Source organism: Rhinatrema bivittatum, chromosome 14 (genome assembly GCF_901001135.1).
Source record: "Rhinatrema bivittatum chromosome 14, aRhiBiv1.1, whole genome shotgun sequence".
NCBI classification, from domain to species: Eukaryota; Metazoa; Chordata; class Amphibia; order Gymnophiona; family Rhinatrematidae; genus Rhinatrema; species Rhinatrema bivittatum.
Genome location: NC_042628.1, coordinates 8,499,763 through 8,526,165, shown reverse-complemented (window position 1 = coordinate 8,526,165; position 26,403 = coordinate 8,499,763). Strand labels below are relative to the sequence as shown.

At 43.3% G+C, this 26,403-nt stretch overlaps 1 protein-coding gene across 1 annotated transcript in view; it reads right to left on the bottom strand.

Moving 5' to 3' along the window:
- SMURF1 (SMAD specific E3 ubiquitin protein ligase 1) overlaps positions 1 to 26,403 on the bottom strand; it is an 89,351-nt gene that overhangs the window by 16,290 nt on the left and 46,658 nt on the right. The window contains exons 4-12 of the mRNA XM_029577604.1: positions 22,903 to 23,036; positions 21,764 to 21,829; positions 19,946 to 20,021; positions 19,454 to 19,692; positions 18,917 to 19,001; positions 17,641 to 17,787; positions 12,492 to 12,690; positions 6,349 to 6,452; positions 4,269 to 4,383 (exon numbers count right to left, since the gene is read on the bottom strand). Of these exons, the coding sequence (XP_029433464.1) occupies positions 4,269 to 4,383; positions 6,349 to 6,452; positions 12,492 to 12,690; positions 17,641 to 17,787; positions 18,917 to 19,001; positions 19,454 to 19,692; positions 19,946 to 20,021; positions 21,764 to 21,829; positions 22,903 to 23,036 (1,165 nt within the window). The remainder of the gene's footprint in view (positions 1 to 4,268; positions 4,384 to 6,348; positions 6,453 to 12,491; positions 12,691 to 17,640; positions 17,788 to 18,916; positions 19,002 to 19,453; positions 19,693 to 19,945; positions 20,022 to 21,763; positions 21,830 to 22,902; positions 23,037 to 26,403) is intronic.

The following is a 26,403-nucleotide window of genomic DNA, read 5'->3' as shown; positions in this document are numbered from 1 at the left end:
CCTCCTTTTGCTTAGAAAGCATTTGGATCAGAAATTAAAAGCTTTCTCTCTTTATTTGTATGGGGGCGAAGGCGGGGAGCTCCACTATTGCCATTACTTTAATTAATTTTTATTTTTAAAGAACTTGATGAACAAAATCCCATAAGAGTGAAATACAGTAAACGGCAGCAGAAAAAGACCAAAACGGCTCATCCAATCAGCTCTTGAACACTGCTGTCTCTACTGGACCAGCGAAGGCTCAGTAATACATGGCCAAAGAGGAATTTATTTTACCCGTGAATTCTTCCTATTAGTCTCTTGCCTAACTGACAATGTAAGGCACAGCACCACCTGCAGGCTTGGCAGACTAATGCCAATCTTACGAAGAGTTTTCATTATGCTGCTTCCCTTCCAGGAACTATTCTGCTGCTGCTCCTTCTGAGACAGAGAATAAAAAACTGAGACAAGTTAGAATATGAGCACAAGACCACATTACCAGGGCGCGTTTGGTCCAGGCTGGCAAAAAAACTAACAGAAAGAATTAGCATGCACGAGAAATTCCTCTTCTGTTATGTCTCTGCCAGTCTGATTTTATAGACCTCTATCATATCCCCCCTCAGCCATCTCTTCTCCAAGCTGAAGAGTCCTAACCTCTTCAGCCTTTCCTCATAGGGGAGCTGTTCCATCCCCTTTATCATTTTGGTTGCCCTTCTCTGTACCTTCTCCATCGCAACTATATCTTTTTTGAGATGCAGCGATTGTACACAGAATTGTACACAGTATTCAAGTACCAGCCCCAGAACCAATCACTAAGGCACTTCACTATTTATCTTCTCCAGTGAGAGAAATGACCATTCTGTCCTACTCTGTTTCCTATCTTTTAGCCAGTTACCAGCTCATTATAGGAGATTACCTTCTATCCTATGACTCAATGAGTATCAAAAGCCTTTTGAAAATCCATATATGCTGTATCAACTGACTCGCCCTTATCCTCGTTTATTAACCCCTTCAAAACAATTTAACAGATTTGTTAGGAATGACTTCCCTTTGCTAAATATATGTAGGCTCTGCAGATGGTTTATGCAGATGGCCAGTAAACTTTTGTTCTTCAGAATAGCTTTTACCATTTTGTCCGGCACCAACATCAAACTCGCTGGTCTATAGTTTCCTGGAACACCCTGGAAATCTTTTGGGTGTTAAACTGGCCATCCTCCAATCCTCAGTTACCATAGCTAATTTGAATGGGAAATTAGAGATTACTAGTAATAAGTCTACAATCTCATTTGTGAGTTCTCTCAAAAATCTAGGATGTATACTATCTGGTCCCGGTGATTTTTTACTAGTTTGCTCTACTACATTTTCCAGGTTCACTGTGATTTGCTTCAGTTTCTCTGAATCATCACCTTCTTATCCAGAAGTGAGCCAAATAGATATATATTTCAAAAAGTTAACCGGTCTATGTGTACCTTAGTGAAAAAGTCAGCTGATCACTGCTTTAGACAGACGATCCTCCTTATAGAATCCACACACACAGTCTTCTTCACTATTATAAACTGTATCCAATAGGAACTTCGCCATAGGTGTCAGAGTCATGGGAGACTGACATGCACATGTCTGTTCCTGACATCAGGTCTTCTCTTTCCAGCTGCCAAGCCTGTTTCATGATAGATATGGACATATACAGAAAGTCCACTACAAACTGTAATATTGATCCCTTTGAGTTTATAAATCCTTTGAAGAGTCATTTCCATGTGTCTGTTTCCATTACTTCATCTGTGAGAATAGCTGTACAGTGTAATAGTCCTGGCCACAGTGACATTCACCTTGGAAGCCAAGCCCTACTGGTCTCTTTAGTAGCCTGATCAGCTTGGAATGTCTCCTTTGAAGTGAGCCCATTCCTTCTCTTTAATCTCCCTTATTGTAAAGTGATTAGGGAACATATCTTTCTTCTGGAAGACCTTTCTAAGATCTACCTTTCTGTCCTTCTCAGATTCCTTTGCCTCTAACACCAGGTCCAGTATCATACAGCTGATTAGCAGCCATGTCTGATTCTGTGACAGCCTAGGCCTTCTGGCCTCTTCTGCTTCTAACTCAGGGCATCTTGCTCAAGGATAATGGAGATCCCTCTCTAGGAGGAGTTTGAGGTGGCCAGGAGTATCTAGAGGGGGACTTAACAGCTCCTCTTTCAGTGGATGGCCCCTCTGCAGCTAGGGCTTTTGAAATGCCAATCAATAACAAAGTGGTCCCAGGGAATTGGGGTCATTTCAAATACATTGCGATGTCTTCCGCTCCTGGCATTAGTCAGGTCCCTCACAATTTGGGAAAGGAAGACCTCTAGCCTTTTTGTCTTCCAATTTCTTCTCCATGAGGGAACTAGCTCTCAACTATTTATTTTTATATAAAAATATTTGTTAACTGCCTATAATAGACCACTCTGAAGCAATATACAATAATAATTACATTTCATAACTACATCAAATGCTGGCTATTACAAAACATCTTAAGAACATAAGAACATAAGAAATTGCCATGCTGGGTCAGACCAAGAGTCCATCAAGCCCAGCATCCTGTTTCCAACAGAGGCCAAAACCAGGCCACAAGAACCTGGCAATTACCCAAACACTAAGAAGATCCCATGCTACTGATGCAATTAATAGCAGTGGCTATTCCCTAAGTAAAATTGATTAATAGCCATTAATGGACTTCTCCTCCAAGAACTTATCCAAACCTTTTTTGAACCCAGCTACACTAACCACATCCTCTGGCAACAAATTCCAGAGCTTTATTGTGTGTTGAGTGAAAAAGAATTTTCTCCGATTAGTCTTAAATGTGCTACTTGCTAACTTCATGGAATGCCCCCTAGTCCTTCTATTATTCGAAAGTGTAAATAACCGAGTTACATCTACTTGTTCAAGACCTCTCATGATCTTAAAGACCTCTATCATATCCCCCCTCAGCCGTCTCTTCTCCAAGCTGAACAGCCCTAATCTCCTTCAGCCTTTCCTCATAGGGGAGCTGTTCCATCCCCTTTATCATTTTGGTTGCCCTTCTCTGTACCTTCTCCATCGCAACTATATCTTTTTTGAGATGCGAAGACCATCTGCCCTCAGATGGTCTTTTCCCTCAAGAGAGTGATCTGATTAACAAACCTAGCCACCGTCTATTTCAGCCTGCAGCCTTTGGTGTTCCTACCTGGACTTGAAATGGCTGCAGTCTGATTAAGGGGTCAGGACTGCTGTCCTACAACCCTCTAAGTCACACAGTGTGTCATCACTGTAACTCTCAAAACAGGCCTCGGCTGCACCACACAAACCACCATCCTGTCCATGCAGAGAATGAAGGCCTCTAAACATGAGGATACGGAAAACTAGGGTAAGAGAAGCAGCAGATGGAATCCTGGGAGGAAGGAGGCAGCATGGGAACTCTTCCTAAGACGAGTGGTGTTTGTTTGTCAAGGCAGCAGATGCAGCGGTTTCCTACATGGCACAAATTGGAAGAGAAGAAACAACCTATTCTGTTACATCGCTAATTATTTTGATCATCAAAAGAGAACACTAGGACTTTTACAAAATCTTTATATAATAAGAACTTCAGTGACAAAAGAAAAAAAAATACAAAACTAGCACTAGGAAAAAATTACAAGTTTTGGGACACTACCAATAGAGACTAAAATGTTATTGAAAATATCCTCCACAAGGTAGTATTTTCATGAATCACACAACCCACCCATTTCCCCTTGAAAAGCTGCACATTCAGTTATCTCTAGACTTGGCTCTAGTCCAGGTAAAAAGGACCTCTGAAAAATAAGCAGTGATTATAAAACATTAGCAAGTTTGTCCACTGGCCATGTCAGACAAGTAATCACAGTATACACCCTCAGAACTTATACTGTAAGCAAGGTAGATTTCCTACTCATGCTGTTCTCAATTTGTTTCCTCTCAGGCAGGTGAAATATGCAGCTTGCTCAAATGTTTACAATGCCCCAGCATTGTCTAGGTCAATCAAATGGAATGTAAAAGGGTATTGCTTGCAAAAAATGGGTTCCAGCTAGGCAGAAAGGTTGGCACTGCATTTCAATGGAGCTAGCAATCTCACAACTGACAAGTCATGGCAATAGGGTCTAAACAGTTCCTCAATCTAACAAGCTCTAGATTAGGACAAACTTTTATTTATACCATTCTCAAAGGACTGAATTATAGAGAAGAGCCAAAGCAGAATTATGCAGATTAAGCTGACACTTAAAATCATGTGAAAGCCATGTTAACCTCCTTCTGTTTATGGATACTTACAGGGTTGATTGAAGAGTCTGGATTGATTTGCAGCATGTAAATATTGTCAGTAGAATACTGGAATAGTCCATAATAGGGGTTCAACATTTCGTGGCACAGTAAATACAACCACTCCCTGCCAAACAGAGCAATATCTTTGTAGGTTGGTAATCTCACTAAATTTTGCATAGTACAGTTTACTTCTGAGTGAGTTAATGAGCTGATGTTAATGTAATGCTCCAAACAAAAAATGTTTCTACTGGGGAAAAAATTGTGCTCAGTTCAGATATCTGTAATTTATACTTTTCAGTACAAATGCCTGTTGAGGTGACAAGCTCACAGGACCTGGTGGCATTATTACATGTTTATCTTTGTCTGTATACATATCCAGCCAAATGATCCTCACATGACAAATTTTACACTTTAGAAATTGTTTTCTAAAATTTTAAGTACAAACAAGGAAAGTAAGCATTTATTTAGCTAAAGAAAGAATGAAGTGAAGGTAAGAAACCATCAGCGTACCTTAAGGAAGACCAAGAAGAGTTTAAACACTACTTACATATAAAGCGCTGTTTTCTTTGAACTCTGTACCCTCATACAAAAACAAGGCTATCGTTATTTTAATATACCATATTGTGCTGAAAATCACTTTCGTAAAAAAGAAATTTGCCTTGTGTGATTTGTAAGTTGCAGATCTGCTGAATTCTCCCAAAAACGTTTGATCTCCTTGGTTACAGGGAAAACAGACTGTTCAGCTCAAGCTCCGTTTTCCTGCTCATGAAATCAGCAAACAAGCTTGCCCTTGTCAGATGTCATGAACATGAAGTGCCCAGCTGAGCAAATCACGTTCAGAACGTAGCAACAGTGAGTAAAAAAGTGATTTTTATTTGGAAAACTAGGCATTCATCACACGACAAAGTCATACAGCATGCACACACCCACGATATCCAAAAAGCTTTCACTGAGCAGTCACCTTATGTGCCAGGTTCTGTACAAGTTCATAAAGAATGAGACTACATTTCCAACCTAGCAGCCATCACAAAAACAGAACATGGACTCTTAATATTCTTGTGAAAATAAATCTCAGCTGCGTATTTTTTTTTTTTTAATCGAGATTGATGCTCCAAGCACCCTTCCAGCTTGCCCAAAGGAAAAATGTTGGTGAGAAAAACGAAAAGGTGCTTCTCAATGTTCAGGGTTCTCTGCCTTGTCTCTTTTGTACCTTTATATGTCTGCCCACGTTACTCTATGATGAAGGGTACTGAGTTTTTACATGCCAGTCATTCCGTCTTTTGTGAACTGGAATGCACAAGGCAAGGCCTTAGAGCAGGAAGTTAAACCATTTGGAAGAGGTAGCAAAGGAACAAAGACAGGGGCTGATGCAATAAAGCGTGCTCAGGCTAGCGCTTAATGAGCGGTTGGACGCGTGTCCATAACCCCCCCTACGCAACAAGGGGATCAGCACATTCAAAATGCACGTCCAAACGAAGGTGTAGCTAATGGCGCTCAAGAAGATGAGGCTATTACTCAGCAATGCAAAAATCCCTGTGCACCTGAGGCACACTTTTTAACCCAAAAACGTTTACGCCTGCCCTGGAGCAGGCAGAAAGTCTCCCCATAAAACCCCTGTTTTTCTGTGGTTCCTCCTACTTGGTATCATCGCAGTACGAAATAGGAAGAATCACAGAAAGCAGCACTCATGCAAAAAAAAAAAAAAACAAAACCCCAAAACTCTTGATGTTAAAAAAAATAAAATAAAATAAACATTTCGGGGCATATGTGTGTGCATATTGTGCCGGTAAATTAGCTGCCGCAGGATAAAACGGACACTCGTAAACTGAGCATCCGTTTCCCTAACCCACGCACAGCCACATCTCCTGGCGCCGGATGCAATGGACGCGCTAGGGATGCACAATTTATCCCTAAGCGCATCCTTTTTAGCGCGGCAGCTCGTTTGCTTATTGCATCGGGCGCTCAGGAGAGGCGACTGAGCGTGGCCCAGTCTGGCCACACGTTTTTAGTGCATCCATACTGCATTGGCCTGAAAATGTTTGCTTTTGGTAGAAGAGTAAAAGCTGGGGTAAGCAGGCTGAAACCTCACCTTGCCACTCCACCATAGTCTAATCCTTCTTCTCCACGAAACTTCACCATAAGGCGCTTTTTTAGGTCTTTGGGCCTCATCTTCATTATTTGGCGGTACGACTCCTACATATGCAAAAAATGGTTTGTTTGGGGGGTTTTTTAGAGTAAAAATCTTCCATGCTGCACAAGATGTTTCCAAGGAAATTCCCCCCTGATGCAATGAAAGCATTTGCATTACTGGAGTCAATAGATCTCAATGATAGGATTGAAGAACAAACTATTTTTTTTTCACTCTTGTTAATGCCAAGCCATAATTCTCATTCTTTTGGGATTAAAAGTAATGTCTAACATAACTTTTTCATATGCCAAGTAGTATGATCATAAGAACAAGAAGTGCCATGCTGACACAGACCAAGATCCATCGAGCTCAGCATCCTGTCTGGGTTACAAGTACTCGGCAGATCCCCAATAGTTGATCTTTCTTGTATTTCACTCCCAGGATAAGCGCCAGCTTTCCCAAGTATACCTGGCTAATAAAGGAAAATTGGTTCTTATCTGCTGATTTTTCTTCCTGTAGTACCACAGATCAGTCCAGACAAGTGGGTTTTGCATCCCTACCAGCAGATGGAGGAGAGAACACAATCTTCGAGTCACTGCTACATATCTGAGAGTGCCACCTGCAGTATTGACCTGTACCCAAGCTAATCAGTAGAGTCCATTTCCCTTTTGGAGGGTGAACAGGAAAACTCAGGGTTGGGACCCCCCTGACCTGGAGTCTCCCATACGACCACAAAAAAACACTGATGACCACTAAACTCAACAACTTAGTCAGTTTATAAACTTTCTACAATTAGTAGCAGGATATTTAGTCTTTCAGCAGCAAAACAGGGACGGGTCTCTGGACTGATCTGTATTATTACAGGAATGAAAATTAGCAAGTAAGAAACTAATTTTCCTTTCCTGTTCCTACTCAGATCAGTCCAGACAAGTGGGATGTACCCAAGCACCCCTAGACTAGGTGGGACCCCGAAAGACTCACCAAAAGTCGCATCTTCCTGCGCCAAACATTCAATCGGTAATGCTTGGTGAAAGTATGAAGCGTTGACTACGTCACTGCCCTACATATCTCTTGAGGAGGCACTGACACTCTGCCCAGGAGGCCGCCTGTGCGCTCACAAGCCCACCGGAACTTCATGACTTTTACAAATAAAAGCGGAGGAAATGGTTTCCTTCAACCAACGAGCGATTGTGGCTTTTGAGGCTTTATCTCCTTTCTTCGCATCCCCCGAACCTCACAAAAAGGTGATCAGACCTCCAAAAACTGTTAGCGACATTAAGATAATGCAACACATTCCTACACACTTCCAAAATCCGGAAAGACCGGAAATTCCACTGTCTGATTCATATGAAAGGAGGAAACCATCTTCGGTAAAAAGAAAGGTACCATTCGCAACGTCACCCTGTTATCAACACGCAGAAAAGGATTCCTGCAAGATAGAGCCTGCAACTCCAAAATCCGCCTGGCTGAACACATGGCTACCTGAAAAAAAGCCTTCAACATGGGATCCTTCAACAATGCTCCTCTTAAGGGCTTGAAAGGAGCCCCACAGAGCACTCGCAGCACCAGGTTGAGGTTCCAATTTGGACATAACTTCCTTACCGGAGGCCATAAATGTTTGACTCCTTTCAGAAATCGCATGACATTCGGATGGGAGGCCAAAGACCTCCCCCATTTGCCCCTAAGGCAACTCAAGGCTGAATCCTGAATGTGAAGTGAACTATAAGCTAGCCCCTTAGACAACCCATGCTGCAAAAGCGCCAAAATGTAAGGAACACCCACAGTTAAGGGGTCCAGCCACTGTTGCAGACATCAAGACTCAAACTCCTTCCAGACCCTGACATACGCCATAGAGGTAGAAGGCCTTCTAGCCTGAAGCAAAGTGGAAATGACCAATTCCAAATATCCCATCAGGCGCAACTGCCACCTCTCAAAAGCCAAGCCACAAGACAAAAATGATCCTCCCGATCTGAAAATATGGGCCCTTGCCGAAGTAACCCTGGCAGGTGAGCCAACTTTAGGGATCCATCTATAGTGAGACACACCAGATCCGCGAACCACGGCTGATGCAGCCACTCCAGCACCACCACAACCACCTTCTATACGCCACAAGACTCAGACGAGTGGCCAAGGAGGAAACACACACAGGAGAACTCCCAATGGCCATGGGCACACTAGAGCATCCAGCCCCTCTGCCCCGGTTTCTCTTCTGTGACTGAAAAATCTTGTCACCTTCACGTCGGCCCTTGTTGCCATTAGATCCAACTGGGGAATGCCCCTCCTGGCACATAGGCAATTCCAGGCCTCCAGGGATAACTCTAGCTGCTGTCTGCTGAGGAAGTCTACTTGCACATTGTCCATGCCCGTGAGAAGAAATTCTGTCCAAACAACTGATGGGCCTCCAGAACCATTCTGTGACTTTTCATCCCCCTTGACAATAGATATATGCCACAGTTATCGCATTTTTACTTAATTAACTGCCGATTAGATGTATCTCATATCTGTTACGTGTTCTCGCTGAGAACATGTAACAGAGTGACAGTATAAAAAATTGACACATTGAATATTTGCCCCTGATGAAGCAGTATAAGAAACACGAGCCGTGTCGGGCATCATGATTATTGATCACTCTTTCAAGCGTTTTTGATCACTCTACTTCTAAGATAAGTGTTATTCACTGTTTGAAAATCCTTAATAAGTGTGATTCAGTAAGTTAAAAAATATAATCGAGACCTATGATTATAAATGGAAATGGAAAAACCACAATACAAATAATAATGTGGTAAATTCCTAATCAACTTTAGTGTGGGCTATTAAGTTATAGGCTCCTCTAATCAATATATGAGGTCTGGATTATTATATACAAAGATATTCCAAACGAATATTGGGTGGTTTATGTTTTTGTACAGTTATCGCATTGCCATGAAGATTCTCACCATCTGGCCATTGACCTAAGGTAGAAGAGCCTCGAGGGCCCTGTGAACTGCCCTTATCTCCAGGTGTCTACCCAAAGACTGCTTCAGCCCTGAAGCTGAGGAAGGTTTGCCTGAACAGAACCACCGCATATCTCAAAAATGGGACTGGGGAGGGAAAAACCTCTTGCTGCCCCTCTTATCTTCAAGCAACTTATTTCCTTTGGAGCACCCCAAAGTCTTCATCAACTGATCAAAATCCTCTCCAAACAAGAGCTTCCTTTTAAAAGGGAGATTACACAAATGAGACTTGGACCACGTCAGCCAACCAACTGCGCAATCAAAAAAAACTCTGCAGGCTGCCACCGCCGAGACCACTCCTGGCCGAAGTAAGCACCAAGTCATATAACGCATCTGCCACATAAGCCACTCCAGCTTCCAGCCATGCAGACTACATTGTGCTGAACACCCCCGGTTGAGGACTGTTCCTCAGCTTTCTGAACCCAACTCAAACCGGTCCTCTGCATCATATTGCCATAAATCGCCACCCTCAGGCTTAAGGTAGAAACCTCAAACATCCGCTTCTACTGAATCTCTAATTTTACAGCCTTCACATCCTTCAGAGTGGCTGAACCTGCCATTGGAATGGTTGTCTTTTTGGCAACGGCGGGCACCACTACATCCATTTTTGCAACCCTTAGGCGATCAAGAGTCTCTTCCTTCAACGGGAAGGCACTAGGGGGACCAAGATTTACCATTGCCCGACTGACTTTCAAGCCCGCCTCTGGGAAGTCCCATTCCCCATTTATCAGCTTACAGATCTTCTTAGGCAGTGGGAAGGCACTAAGGGGACCAAGAAGGCCAAACAGGACCGGGTTCACCCTTCATTATCTGACTCCACCACCTTAACCCCCAGCTCCTCCAAAACCTGGGAAATGAGGGTACACAACTCTTCCTTCTTAAACAGGCGGACCACTCTAGGGTCATTCCCCCTCCGCCACCGGTATCTCATCTGGATCAAGGTCATCCTTCTCATCAGGATTTGCATTCGGGTAGGCATCTGTGCCTGCATCCGGGTCCGCTCCACGAGAGTCTGCAGGATCCTCCTGTGGGTCATCATAGTCATCCAAATCACTGGGATTGCTCTCAGCCCCTATGTGACCGGGACCCAGACGTCTTAAAAGTTCCCCCAGAATCTTCTGAAGACACCACCTTCAGCCTCTTAGCCGAGCGACATAGGTGCCCTTCTCTGAGGCGCTTCCCCCTGCTCCCTTTCTTGCTAGAAAGGCCTTATGCAGAAGCAGGACAAACTCCGGAAAAAACTCCTCAAGTATCCTCGGCACTGTGACTGGGAATACTATCAGCCTCCCCTTTCCCGTCCTGATCCTCCGTAGGTGCCTGATCCACAGGCAAGAGGGGAGGAGAAGATTCCCTGACCTCCCTGGCAGACACAGACCTCTAACTGCGATCTTCTGCTGGCCCTACGCTTGCAGAAGTTCCCTCCTCCCTCGACGTGCAGCTGGTACAGAAGGAACGTGCATTGAGCCTAGCCGACCAGAGGTCACAAGCCCTACACGCTGCCAAGCATGGCTTTGGTGCCATTTCCCACGAGGCACAAGCAGCAGCTCTAAGGAAAAAAAATATTAGACCTGCACGCGATCAAAAGAACAGGCAGCACACATGGTCAGCAAGCCGAGCCGCTGTGAACAGTGTGCGGCAAACCTCCTTCAAATCCCAGGATCCCCCAGCGGTAGGAAGAAAAGGCAGGCTCCCAACTCACTCCCTGCTATCGGTGCTGACAGCCCCCACTGCCGAAAGCACCCTGCCGCCAAGCTGCCGAGACTGAAGCTCCTGGCTCCTTGCCTTTTTTTTTTTTTTTTTAACTTAATAGAAGCCAAACAAACAGGAATGCTTCCCTGTCTAGAGATAACTGCTTGAGGGAGGAGACCTCGAAAGCAACGAGGGAGCCAGTCCCCTGGCTATCAGGGCTTCTGGAAGCAGAGGGCTACAGACAGGGGTTACCAAACCCCTGGTCGTCCGGCTCCACCTGAGGGATGGTCCACAAAGATACCTAACACCTCAGGGAGCCTCAGTCCAATCTTGACCTATAGCTAACACGAAATTCTCTCTTTCTGCTCTAAGTTTCTTTTTTTTTTTGTCAGACTGCAAGTTTGCACCTCTACCACCTCCTGGAGACAGATATATAGCAGTGCCTCAGTCTCCATCTGCTGGTAGGGATACAAAACCCACTTATCTGGATTGATCTGGGTATGATCAGGAACTGTTTATGGACTTTTTTTTCAGGAACTTATCCAATGCTCTTTTGAAAACTACTAAGTTAGTTGTTTTGACCACATCCCCTGGCAACAGATTCCATAGCTTGATTGCGCGCAGAGTGAAAAAATACTTCCTACGACTTGTTTTAAAGCTGTCTTGTGCTGGTTTCATGGAGTGTCCACTTGTCCTAGTATTGCTTGAAAGGGTAAATAACTGTTTCCTATTTATCCATTCCACCCCTCATGATTTTATAAATTTCAATCATGTCCCATCTCAGTTGTCTGTATTCCAAGCTAAAGAGTCCCAATCTGTTTAATCTCTCTCCAAAAGGGAGACTTTCCATCCTCTATCATTTTCGTTACCCTTCTTTGTACCTTTTCTATGTATGCTATGTTTTTTTTATTGAGATGATGTCCCCAGAACTGAACATAATACTCAAGATGTAGTCATTCCATGGATCTATACAAAGGCGTTATTATATTCTCAGTTTTGTTCTCTATGTCTTTCCAAATAATTCCACATATTCTATTTGCCTGAAGTTGGAAATCTGCCTCTACTTTGGATTGGGTACAGGTCAATTCTGAGGGTCTGCAGTCAGCACTCTCGGGTATGTAGCAGTGCCTGAAAAGTTTTTATTCTCTGCCTCCATCTGCTGGTAGGGTGCATAACCTGCTTGTCTGGACTGATCTGGGGTATGAACAGGAACAATTTCTACTCAACTGGGCCAAGATACAAGAACTAGAAAGTAGTTAAGGAAACGATGGCAAGAAACAGTCTGAAACTAACTAAAGCTGCCCCCTAGTTTATTGAATAAAGTCAGATTCCATAAATTCTAAAAAAAAAGTTCAATGCTCTTTATAAATAAATTAAAAAAAAAAAAACCCTTTACAGACAGAATTTTTAAATATACAATACCTCAAAGATTTCCTCTCGAGACACTTCAATGCGGCAATGCCCTGCTTGTGGTTGTTGCAAAGACAGCTCATGCCTTAGTACTTTGAGCTTTTGTACTAAGTCTCTCTCATATCTCTGTGCCGGTAGCTCTTCATCCTCTAACGATCCCTCATTCTGCACTGGCAAAGACTGGCTTGGTTCCTTTAGCTGGGATTGATGACTAGAGAAGAACATGTATTACAAAGTTTTAACACAAATAGTAGATAAGGAAGCTACAACAGTATTATTACCTATTATTGCCTGCAGTTATTCGGTCCATACTGCTAAAGATAAATCTCAGATGCCAGTCACAATGAGTGACTCCTACAAGATACCTCTCCCTATCCATGACAGTCCTTTTGTCTTCCATATTTCTATTTCACCACCTTGGGTATATGAGCAAAGGAAATGTTAGTTCTCTTCAGCACAAAGCTTCATAATAATCTAAATAGACAGCAGTACTAGCACAACTATTAGCTGAACATCTGGCCTCATAGGTCCTCTTTGTAGCTTGATAGAGGCTACATGGGTAACTGCATTTCCACTTGTTATTTTTGTACTTGCGGCTGCCAAACAGAGCCAAATACTACTTTGTTTCTATCAACACAGCCTGACGCAAAGAGCTACCATCACTAGACAGCATTCTAGGTCTCCTGGAAGTCTGCCCAATCCAGCTAAGGGAGCACCTGCATTTCTGCAGGGACTTCAAGATGATATTTCGAGTTAATACAGAACTTGCAGCCTGTCAGACGGACCTAGCAGCCATCGCATTCTGCAAGACAAACCCAGCTACACGGTGGCCTGCATTTCCACCAGGACTAGCATTTCATATGAATCATTTTGGTATTCACTCTGCCAGTGGCGCTTTAAAAAACCAAACACTTGCTACTAGGTTGTGCTTTCTATCTCTCCACAGAGTATTTTCTGTAGCTCCTTTTCCTCTCTGGTCTCTAATGTTTTCATGAATATGCAATTATAGGTAGAAAGCAGCTTCCCAAAGACTCATGTTCCACTATGTGATACCCCTGTACAGAGGACATTAAAGCACAGAAATGAGTTTCAGTTTATTTACAAATGGTGGACCTTACCAGGTCAGAATATTTATGGAGATGACAAGTCATGAATAACTCTATAAACCTTGGAATAGACAAAATAGTATCAATAATAGGTAATCCTTCAATTCAAAGATGATCTCTACGATGGCCTATTCAGGAGGGGTTATCATTACTGCATAATTACCAACCACCAATTCCAAACTAATATAAGCAGATTAATACTCAATACGGACGTGTCAGTCTCCGGGAATGGACGTAGAGAAGGGAAAGTAACCAGTGGAGTGCCATGAGGGTCAGGGCTAGGCCCAGCAACGTCTTTATAAGTGACATTATGGAAGGGCTGAAAGGGAAAAGGCACCTATTTGAGATATTAAAATCTGCAACCCAGAAGTCATGCCAGGAGGAACAGAATGAAGAAGGGAACTCTGAGGGCTGGCCTTGTGGCTCGGTGGCAATGCAGCCATGGAGAGATACTAGATTCAGTTCCAAGCCAGGTCTTTTGCTCCTCGGACCAGCCAGGGTTGGGGATGCCAGAGTGTGCTTTTTCTTCTTAACTGCTTTTTGCAGCATGAAGAGGCCCTGCTCCAGGAGGAGGACTGACTGCAGCTCCTCACACTGACACAGTTCCTCCATTTCCCAGGCCCTGGATTTCTGTGATCATGGACACATGCAGTCACAGTGATCGTTTGCCTGGTTATGGTCTGCTATAACAGAAGTCATATCCAGACATAATAATGGACCTCTCTCTGCCGCATATACAGTCTTTGAAACCACTCACTCACTTCTTGGATCCAGATACACTGAACAAAAAAAAATTTATTTTTTTTTTTATATGGACAGAAAAGTGCTGTTTGAGGGGGTGCCAAGGAAGCTATAGTTGCAATGGAGAAGGTACAGAGAAGGGCAACCAAAATGATGAAGGGGATGGAACAGCTCCCCTATGAGGAAAGGCTGAAGAGGTTAGGGCTGTTCAGCTTGGAGAAGAGACGGCTGAGGAGGGATATGTTAGAGGTCTTTAAGATCATGAGAAGTCTTGAACAAGAAGATGTGAATCAGTTATTAACACTTTCAAATAATAGAAGGACTAGGGGGCATTCTATGAAGTTAGCAAGTAGCACATTTAAAACTAATCGGAGAAAATTCTTTTTCACTCAACGCACAATAAAACTCTGGAATTTGTTGCCAGAGGATGTGGTTAGTGCAGTTAGTGCAGCTGGGTTCAAAAAACGTTTGGATAAGTTCTTGGAGGAGAAGTCCATTAACGGCTATTAATCAAGTTTACTTACAGGCCGATACAGTACAGTGCGCTCCGATGGAGCGTACTGTTAATCTGCCCTTGGACGCGCGTTTTCCCTTACCCCTTAATTCAGTAAGGGGAGGAAAACGCGGATCCAACCCGCGGCACCTAATAGCGCCCTCAACATGCAAATGCATGTTGATGGCCCTATTAGGTATGCCCGCGGGATACAGTAAGTAAAATGTGCAGCCAAGCCACACATTTTACTTTCAGAAATTAGCGCCGACCCAAAGGTAGGAGCTAGTTTCTGCCGGCACCGGGAAAGTGCACAGAAAAGCAGTAAAAACTGCTTTTCTGTGCACCCTCCAACTTAATATGGCGATATTAAGTCGGAAGTCCCGAAAGGTTGTAAAAAGAAAAAAAAAAGAAAAGAAAAAAAAATTTTAATTGGGCCGGCAGCTGTTGGGCCAAAAACCGGACGCTCAATTTTGCCGGCGTCCGGTTTCCGAGCCCGTGTCTGACAGCGGGTTCGAGAACCGAAGCCGGCAAAATTGAGCGTCGGCTGTCAAACCCGCTGACAGCCGCCGCTCCGGGTCAAAAGGAGGCGCTAGGGACGCGCTAGTATCCCTAGTGCCTCCTTTTGCCCGTTTCTACCGCACCACCTAATTTACATACTGAATCGCGCGCACCGGCAAGTGGCCGGTGCGCGCGCCTGGAGAGTGGGCGTTCATCCGCTCTCCCGCGTTTTTACTGAATCGGCCCGTAAGGGAATAGCCACTGCTATTAATTGCATCAGTAGCATGGGATCTTCTTAGTGATTGGGTAATTGCCAGGTTCGGCCTCTGTTGGAAACAGGATGCTGGGCTTGATGGACCCTTGGTCTGACCCAGCATGGCAATTTCTTATGTTCTTATGTGAAAGACATGATTAAAAGAAAAAAAAAAAAAAAAACTTTCAGAGAGATAGGGTACATATGTTTGTGCTGAAGCTTGGGCAAAAAGACTGAGGAGGTCTCAATGCAATGCTGTGCAGCAATTCTTCCACATGCTTAGCAGCTTAGAGAGAAGGGTCTGTTTGGTGCTGTCCGATAACATCACCCACAGGTCATGACTAATTTAGCCCTGCTTGATGGAGAACTATCTTTTCGCATAGAGGGTAACAGACACCTAGTACAGACTTCCAGTGGAGGTGTTACGAGCTGAATCCTACCTTGCTGCCTCAGATCCTTAGTGGTAAGACAAGGAAGGGAAATGATCACACACAGGAGATGGATCTGAGGCAGCAAGGTAGGGAACAAATGAGCATATTGGATGGATTATGAGGCCCTTATCTGCCCACAAATTCTATGTTTTGAGCATATAACAAATACAAACTACAATGTCAGTGCTCAAGAAATGGTTTGTTCCACTGCACTAGCAGTCAGCTGGACTTACAATTTACTCAATTGTAAGCTCAATGCTTCTGATTTACAAACAGATAAGATTTCTGTGAGTAGTGTTTAAATATATTGAGGAAAGTCAAACAATTTGTAGGTGATGTATTTTTATTAGACTAAAGGAAAATTGGTCCTTACCTGCTAATTTTCATTTCTGGAATACCATAGATCAGTCCAGACAAGTGTGTTTTGCATCCCTACCAGCAGATGGAGGCAGAGAACAAAAACTTTGAGGCTCTGCTACATAAAGGAGCGCGCCACCTCAGTATTTCTGTCTCCAGCAGATGGTAGAGTTGCAAACCTGCAGTTCTGACTGAAAGTCAAATTAGGAGATTGGGAGAAGTTTTGGATCAGCTTCCTGAGGTGCTAGGATCCTTTGTGGGCCATCCCTCGGGTTGAGCTGGGCGACCAGGGGATTAGATACCCCTAACTGATGTCCCTGGAGGCAGCGGGCCACCTTAGTAGCCAGGGGACTGGCTCACTCTAGGTCCTCTGACGTTCCCTCCTGCCACTTGCAAAACCCACTTGTCTAGACTGATCTGGGTATTTTCAAGACCACCACATTTGTAACTAGCTTGGAGTTAAACTCTGTTCATTGAGTCAGAGCAAACTGAGCAAGCAATGATGGCTGCTATATACTGGGTTACACCAGCAGGGATTGCATTGTGCGAAATGTGCACAGGCATTCTCCCAGTCTCATTTCTCAATGTCTATTTGTAGGGCTGGACACAAATGGAAAAGGTCTCACCTACAACTTGCACGTTGACCTTTATTTCCAAGTGGATTAACATGGCAACCACACAGCTTTACGTACAAAATAAAATAGTATTTTTTTTTTTTAAATGTCAATGATTGTATCCACTGATCACAAAGTATCAGAATTCCACTTTGTTTTACCTTGCATATGAAAACTTATAACCTTCATATTTCTACCATTACCACCTTCCTTCACGCCTTTTACTTGCAAAATGCTAAAAATGTCTACAAGTTTTACAATAAAGACATACAGTGAGGGATTTAAAAGGCAATATTTATTCTCTGTGGTGCAGTACTCTTTTCTGCTTTTAAAATGCTGAACACATCAAGATCTCTGCATTCTCATCAGATATAAAAATACATCTGATTGGCTGGAGTCATAGTGCTACTTATTCTTCCTGATTGTGCTGCATGCCACTATAAATAGCAGCATATGACAGGCAGCAAAAGAGCTCTATAGAAAAAAACTGTTTAGCTTATTTAGAATAGCCTCTGAAATCACACAGGCTCCAATTTAGCATGATTCACAGCATAAAAATGTCTAATTGCTCATTTGAAAAACAAAATTGGTAAAAGTTTGGAAAACCATCCTAAAAACACAGCATGAAATGTAGAAATTATATGGCAGCACCAAAAAAAAGTTCTTACTTCATTATGTGATGCAATCTTGGGTCTGTGAACTGGGTTGTTCTGTTATTGTGATCTACAAAATATATTCTCCCAGACACTGTGCTTCTGACTTCCCAACCTGGTGGCAAAGGTCCCAGGTCATCACAATTCACACTATTAAGGTCTCTGTCAAGGGAAGATGAGCAAGGTAAGTTATTGCACCGTGCCAATTGACATAACTAATCAGTCCAACACTAAATAAAGCAAGGCCAGCAATCGGTACTTACACATCATCATTAGACAGACCAGACATTGTCACAATAGAGAGAGGAGCCAAATGGATCACAGTACACAGACAGTGCGAGACAAGATGCAATTTAGGGACCCCAACCCCTACTCATTTGACCCACCAGGACCTGACAATCTTTTAGGAGGGAAATCTTCTCTCTTTTTTTTTAGGTTCAGAACTGAAGGTTTTGCACCTCCTCCATCTGCTGGAGACAGAGAAATACTGAGGGACTGCAGGTGCTACACCAGGTTATGTGCCGGTAGCTGTAAAAGGTTTCTCAGGAGTCTGGACTGATCTGGGTACATACAGGGAACCATCTGTAGATATTTACACACTCTCTCTCTCTCTCTCTCTTTTTTTTTTTAGGTTCAGAACTGAAGGTTTTGCACCTCCTCCATCTGCTGGAGACAGAGAAATACTGAGGGACTGCAGATGCTACACCAGGTTATGTGCCGGTAGCTGTAAAAGGTTTCTCAGGAGTCTGGCCTGATCTGGGTACATACAGGGAACCATCTGTAGATATTTACACACTCTCTCTCTTTTTTTTTTTAGGTTCAGAACGGAAGGTTTTGCACCTCCTCCATCTGCTGGAGACAGAGAAATACTGAAGGACTGCAGGTGCTACACCAGGTTATGTGCCGGTAGCTGTAAAAGGTTTCTCAGGAGTCTGGCCTGATCTGGGTACATACAGGGAACCATCTGTAGATATTTACACACTCTCTCTCTCTCTTTTTTTTTTAGGTTCAGAACTGAAGGTTTTGCACCTCCTCCATCTGCTGGAGACAGAGAAATACTGAGGGACTGCAGGTGCTACACCAGGTTATGTGCCGGTAGCTGTAAAAGGTTTCTCAGGAGTCTGGCCTGATCTGGGTACATACAGGGAACCATCTGTAGATATTTACACACTCTCTCTCTCCAGAACCAGATTCTATTTCTATGCTGCATTTTACATACCATCTCTACTCAGTGTGTAGTAAGGAGCTGGGAAAAAAAAAGCTACAAGAAATCTTTATGAAAATACATTACCTTGGTATCCTGGGGTCATGCCACGTGCTAACTCCAGTCTGTGTGTGCAAAAAGTAAACCTGTCCCTGTACAGTCGTCCTTTGTTCTAAACATAAGAGAGACCAATAATTAGTGCAGACTTAACAAGCACATGCTATGTACTTCAAAACTTCAGCAAAGAAACTTTAAGAAAAAGGCAAGCCTAAGGATCTTTTCTGACCTCCCTAGAGAGTCAAAACAAAATGAAGGTTTTCACATGTATTTCTCACATCTCCAGAAATATCCAGAAGTGAGAAATACATGTGGCAACCAGGAAAGCCAGATTAAGATGAACAACGTTTTTTCAGCTACACATCACAACTAAACTGATTTGTTCAAGATCAAATTCACGTACCAGGACCTCTCATGAAACACTATCTACTCAATGACAACTTCTGCAATTTTTCAAAATGTTATACGAACTGAAAAGTACCTATAAGGAAATTATCCCAAAAAAGAAAAGAAAAATGATTTTACCATGAGACATGGGCCTGAAAATCTTTTCACAATGCCTCCTACCGTAGCCTTCCGGAAGGTCAGGTGACTGATGACCATATGGTCGGTTCTGCGGAGTCTGAGCATGTCCTCTGACCTCAGGATTTCGAAGTCTATGGGCCAGAAGCCTTTGCTCCTGAGTAGGCGATTCCAAAAACCTACAGTTCCCCCCTGCGGCTGCTCCCGGGCCATCTGTGTAAGGTGCCGGTTCCTCCATGAAGCAGCTAAGGGGCCTTCCGGGTCCCGAATCTTCAAACACCGGTCTGAAAGATCAGCAACAGATGCAACTACATCTCAAGGCATTTTTCTGGATAATTTCAAAATATATTATCTGCATTACAAATGTTTAGGAGGAAGTCACAGCTACTGAGCTTAACCATTTTCCCTGTATTTTAAATAGCTTGATTTATGTTCATCTGAGAATATTCTAGTAAATTTAAAAAAAAAAAAAAAAGGTTATTTTTCATTCATATGTATGGAACATAGTAAGAATGTCAGTTGACTTGGAAAACATACCCTTCATTCTCTAACAGTCCTCTACAATCGACAACAGAACCTCCTGTGCCTATCCTGTCCCGTGTCTGTAAACTGACTAAAAGAGAAAGGGAAATCTCCAATTACATAAATTGTTATACATCACTAGAATAAGCAACATGCCAAGAAAAAGGGAGTTAAATTGGATTATTTTCCTTCCACTGGAAATGTAGATACATCCTATGCTCTCCTCTCTCCCTTAAATACCAGTAACAATTGGAGAATCAAGAATATATACAGCAGATAGCATTTGTCGTTTGACAAGGTAAATCTGCCCTGGATGTCACCATTAGGGACATCTTTTAGCATCCCAAAACATGAAACACGCGTCTCCTACATTGGCAAACGAGAACATACTTTCTCAGTATTATTTCCCTCTGCTATCAGCACGCGTCTTTCTTTCCTTACATGGTTTTCTTTGCATTAAGGGAACTATAGCGCCCACAAGATTCTGAAGAACTATTTTGCCTTGTGATTCACAGAAGTGTTTACAGAGATGCAGGACATTTTTAGTGCCTCTTACTTAAAGTGCTGGTCAAGAGTCCTAAAATTAATATATTGCACATATGTTTTTATTTAAAGTAATGACTAATGGTTTCTGACATACTTTATTATTAAACTAAGCATTAAGAATTTCTGGATGAGTTTTATTACTGCAGAGCGCTCATTGTCTAAGACGCCAAATGTTATGCTTTCAATCAAGTTCTTCCTTTCATCTGATATAAATCAAGCTATGGCCTCAGCCAGCTTCATACTAGAGGGATGTAGTCAACAAGGATGGTCTTACCAATGGCTACATTATCCGTAAAAGTGGCAATAAACCTCAAATTATGCAATATTTTCTACAATGCCAACTGCTTAAAGTGACAGGGTAGAGGAATGAGGACTGAGCTGCTGCAATCGCCCGGTTAGCAGCAGGGGGACCAGTCTACCAGGTTCCCAGCATTTACATTTTTTATTACATTCTTCCCAAGCACTAGCTTGAAACATTTACAGGCCGATGGAGCGCACTGTTAACCTGCTCTTGGACGCCCGTTTTCCCTTACCCCTTATTCAGTAAGGGGCGGAAAACGCGCGTCCAACCTGCGGCACCTAATGGCGCCCTCAACATGCAAATGCATGTTGACAGCCCTATTAGGTATTCCCTGCGATACAGAAAGTAAAATGAGCAGCCAAGCCGCACATTTTACTTTAAGAAATTAGCGCCTACCCAAAGGTAGGCGCTAATTTCTTCCGGCACCGGGAAAGTGCACAGAAAAGCAGTAAAAACTGCTTTTCTGTGCACCCTCCGACTTAATATCATGGCGATATTAAGTTGGAGGTCCCGAAGGGTAGAAAAAAAGTAAAAAAAAAAATTTTTAAACGGGCCGGCGACTGTAGGGCCAAAAACCGGACGCTCAATTTTGCCGGCGTCCGGTTTCCGAGCCCGTAGCTGTCAGTGGGCTCAAGAACAGATGCCGGCAAAATTGAGCGTCGGCTGTCAAACCCGCTGACAGCCGCCGCTCAGGGCTAAAAGGAGGCGCTATGGACATGCTGGTGTCCCTGGCGCCTCCTTTTGCCCGTTTCTACTGCACCACCTCATTTGCATACTGTATCGCGCGCGCCGGGAGAGCGGGCGTTCGTCCGCTCTCCCGCGTTTTTACTGAATCGGCCTGCTAGTAAAGTCAGTGTAAATCTCACTATCTTCTGCCCATAACACATCAGGCTCTCTTAGCTTAAGGAGTGTGATGCTCAAAGTACAATAATCAGTACTTTGTGCGTCAAATTCTTTTATAAGTACAAAAAAAAAAAAGTTCTTACCCACTATTTGGCCTCGCACGGCATCACTATCCGTAGGATTTAATTTGCATAGGTCCAAACGCTGGTCTGTAAATAATGATCATATTAGAAATAAAATCTGATATTGTAGAGCAAGCTGTCAATACAAATATTCTCATAATGCATTCAAACCCCGCAACCATGTCAATTTAAAATCAGATAGAAAAAAATGAAAGGTCTCCCTCTTTGCCTTTGAAAAGGGACACATTCTTTGTAAAGCTTTCTTTTCTCTTTCACTTTTTTTTTGTCCGACACTTCAACTTGGCCAACTTACACTCCCCAACTTACAAAGAGACTACTTTTCACTTTAAAGACCTTCATTTACTCTTTTTTTTTGGGGGGAGGGCAGGAGGGGCAATAGAATTAAAAGAAAAATCAGAGTAGTTCACAAATATACAAAAGTATCTTAACTGCACATTAAGAGTCCGTTTCAAACCAGCGTGCAGGCGCACATGCGGGCATTCGTCGGCCCGCACCCAGGGACACGGCTATTTCATATAAACGCACACGTCGGGCTTTTAAAATTCACCTTAAAAGCTCTACAAATAAGTGTAAGAAATACTCTGCAGGGAATCCTTTTCCATTCCATTAACTTAATGCATTTCTGAGGAGCTTCCGAGTTCTCTGCCCTTCATCAGATCGGTGCAGCTTTGTGTGATGGGAACGCAGCTTTCCAAAGTTAGACTAGTGAAAAGGTTGTTGACCTTTATTATTATGCATCCAACATGGCAACCGCAGCATATTTTATAAAAGCTCCAAAAAATATACAATAGCATTAAAAACCCTCAGTAATGTCTCGAACTCTCCAAGAAAAAGCAGCTCCGTTACTAACACAGGGCATATACAATCTGTTTCTATTGTGGCCCTGCCAGGTTACACACAAGCAGAGGAGTTATACAATGAACATGTCCAAAACTGACAGCTTACACTCTCAGCAGTTTATAGCTTTTGCACCGTCAGTATTTAGGAGGTCATAACACTAAAGGTGCTTAATGCATCTTAATGTAAAGCAATGCCTAAAATGAAAGACGAGGCAAACTTTACTAGTCAGCATTTCTGGCACTAGTGACAAATTCCTAAATTAAACCACTGAAGCACAAGAAAAAAAAAACCAGACTTACATCCAGTGTCTTTCAGCCTGCTGATGGCATTGGAGAGGAGTCGCACACATCCCAGGAAGCCAGCTCCCTGTTTTTTGTGAATCTTCTTGTGGTTCCACACACTAATGGTGAGAGAATCAGTTTTGCCAACATATCTAAAGATTGCACATGACAAAAGGGAAAAAATTAAAACTCTTATGGTACTGCACGTTTCTCTTTGCTTTATTCAGAGCAAACACCACATTAAAAATTCAAACACTTCCATCTATTAAGTTGCATTTAAAATCAGAAACTTTAGTGCAGGCCAGTGCCTCAGAAGAAGTGCTGTGCACGATCGTGTGGAAGACTCGAGCTGAATTCCCAAGCTGCTGCTCCAGTAGAAGCGGGGAGAAAATCTCAGCTATCACTTATGCCAGACTCAGCGTGCATGTGTATGGAGGTCTGGATGGAGCCGAGATCTGTTGCCACTGACCCCAGGACTATCACACACCAGTGGTTCAGCTAGGAAGTAGGTTATAAAGTAGGTGAAAACTTCCAGGTAGTGCTGAATGAAGGCTTGTGATGTCATTACCCAGGAGAGGTCAGCTCCAACTGGAAGAGCAAGCTGTCAGGCCATGTTAGTACACTCCAGCTCCAGCACGACAGCAGAAAATGACCATACAGCCATCCCTACCACTCCTGCAGAGATCCCCACATTTACCCAATGCTTCCTTGAATTCAGATACTGTTCTTGTCTCCACCACCTCCACTAGGGGAATGCATCCACTACCCTCTCTAAAGAAATATTTACCCCCTTTCACTCTCATCCTATGGATCCCTCGTTCCAGAGCCTCATTTCTGTTGAAAGAGGCTTGTCTTCTGTGCATTGATACCTTGGAGGTATTTAAATATCTCCCATTATACTCAGTGGCGTACTAAGGGGGGTGCAGTCTGCCCCCGGTGACAGCCAGGACAGCCCATCCCACTTGCGGCCCGACAGCCTTCCTCTTCCGCCGCTGACCTCCTGGCTGACAACCGGGGCAGACTGCACGTGTGTGTGTAAGACAAATGGAGGGAACCTGTGCGAGAGAGAGGGGGGAACTGGACATCACTGGGGGGGAAGGGGTACTGATTATACTATATCTCCCCTATCCTCTACAGTATACACGTTTAGATCTTCAAGTCTGTCCCCATACGCTTTACAATGAAGACTACTGACTATTTTAGTTGCCATCTTTTGGACCGATTCCATCCCATTTATATCCTTTTGAAGGTGCGATCTCCAAAATTATACACAGCATTCCAAGTGAGGTCTCATCAGGGATTTATATGGAGGCAATATCACCTTTATTTATTTATTTATTGTCACAGTTTCTATTCCGAGGATCCACCAATCCCAGTGGATTACAGTAAAGCATAACAAAACCTTTTTCTGCTGACCTTTCTTCTCCCTTTGCACCCAAGCATCTTTCTGACTTTTGCTGTCATCTTATCCACCTTGAGATCAGATACAATCACCCCCAGATGCCGCGCTTGATCTGTGCATAGAAGAATTTTACCCCCTACAAGGGACCCTGGGGCTTTTGCAGTCCAAATGCATGACCCTGCATTTTACAGCATTAAATCTTAGCTGCCGACTCCACGACCATTTCTGAAGCCCTCTTCAGGTTTTCCTCATCTTCCTGCGTATCTACCCTGTTGTGGATTTTGGTATCTGACAGCCCTTCCACATATAGGTACAAGGACTGATCCCTGCGGCATACCTACTCCTCAGACTGAACTCCATTTAGCATTACCCTTTGTCGTCTACCACTCAACCAGTTTCTAACCCAGTCAGTCACTTTAGGGCCTATACCTTTGTTTATAAGTCCCCTATGAGGAACCATGTCAAAGGCCTTCCTGAAATCCAAGTACACTGCATCTATCATTCTCCCCTGACTGTCCCCTAAATTGTGCTCTAAACTCAAATTCATTAAATGTTATAGCAATAACTTTACAGAAAAGTATCTACTACTTGAATTAAAATGCCATGAGCACTCTAATGTAAAAATACAGAAGTTCATTTTCTGGGGGGAGGCACTCTTCAGCGATCAACCAAGATGGCTGCTTAAGTGCAGAGCTCTGCAACCCCGATCGCATTTCTCAGACGATTCCCATATCACAAGCTTGCATTTTTCTAGTTCTTGGTGATATTCTCCGGACAGCGGCCAATTGCAAAACTGCCAATTTAAAGCAGTTTTCATATAGCAGACAAGCTGCCGACCTTTCCGGGCCTAAAAGCGTGGTCCCCCCTGAAGGCCCAGTGTCAGCACTCCTGCCCGCTTCTGAACTTATGGATCTCCCGACCAGAGATGAACTCCATGGTGGTTTTTGGAAATCAGGTTAGACTTAAAGCAGCATAAAAACTAAAAGAGCTGCTTGGGTCACTCTCCAAAGTTAGGGAGGACTTAGCGGACTTGGGTAACCACAAAGATGAAATCGATACCAGAGTTGAAGGGCATGCTGTCGCCATAAACAATCTCTCGGCACAGCAGATTATCTTAAATGAAACAGCAACTCTAGCAGAGAAGTTGGAAGACAATGAGAATCGCTCCAGATGCTACATATCGAGTGAAAAATGTGATGGAAGCAGTGCTTGCATTCAAGCAAGTTCATCTCTCTTTCAATTTTACTGCTCCTAAGATGGCGGCCAAAGCGACAAAGTTAGATCCCTACCCAAAATGGCAGCATGATGGAGACTTCGCAGACCGTCTGAGCAGGGTTGATGGACTATACAGACTTTTCATTTTTGTGGGTTATTTGGACTACTTTTGAGTCTAAGTTGTTCCTGCTTAGGGTTTCTGTCTTTTGGCGTTCAGTCTCATGCGCACTCAGTTTACTGAGCAGCGTTTAGAATGCAGAGTTCATGTTTAGATGTCTGAACACAGTGCTGGTTGGTTTTTGCATAATGTTATGTTTGAATGGTCGGGAGAGGGGGAGCTCAGCTATCTTTCCCATGTTGGTTGATCACTTATGCCCCCCCCCCAGGAGTTGGTTTGTGGATCAAATACAGAGTTTTGGGAATTTCTTGGAAGGGGATTTATATTTGATTTGCTTTTTTATATCTAGATTGTTGGAGAGGGCTGTCTGTATTACTTTCTTAGGTTACCAGGGTGCAGTACATAAGGCTTTATTTCTTAGCCTTAGCGAATTACCATGGCGGTCAGGACCTTATCCTTAAATGTGAAAGGTCTTAATGTGTTTCGGAAATGCCAAATGTATTTGCAGAACTCACACGCCATAAAGCTGCTATTGCTTTTCTTCAAGAAACTCATTTACGGAAAGAGTATTAACATCTTCTCTTTCATAAAGATTATCCCCAGCAATTTTTTGCAGCTAGCCCCATTATACTCAGGTGCAGCGATTCTGATTTCACATTCCCTTACTCATGAGATCCTTTTCCAACTTTCAGAGCCAAGGGGTAGATATCTTTTATTAAAACTTAGAGTGGGTAGTGATATCTTGACTTTAGTAAACATATACTGCCCTAATTCAGATCAAGCA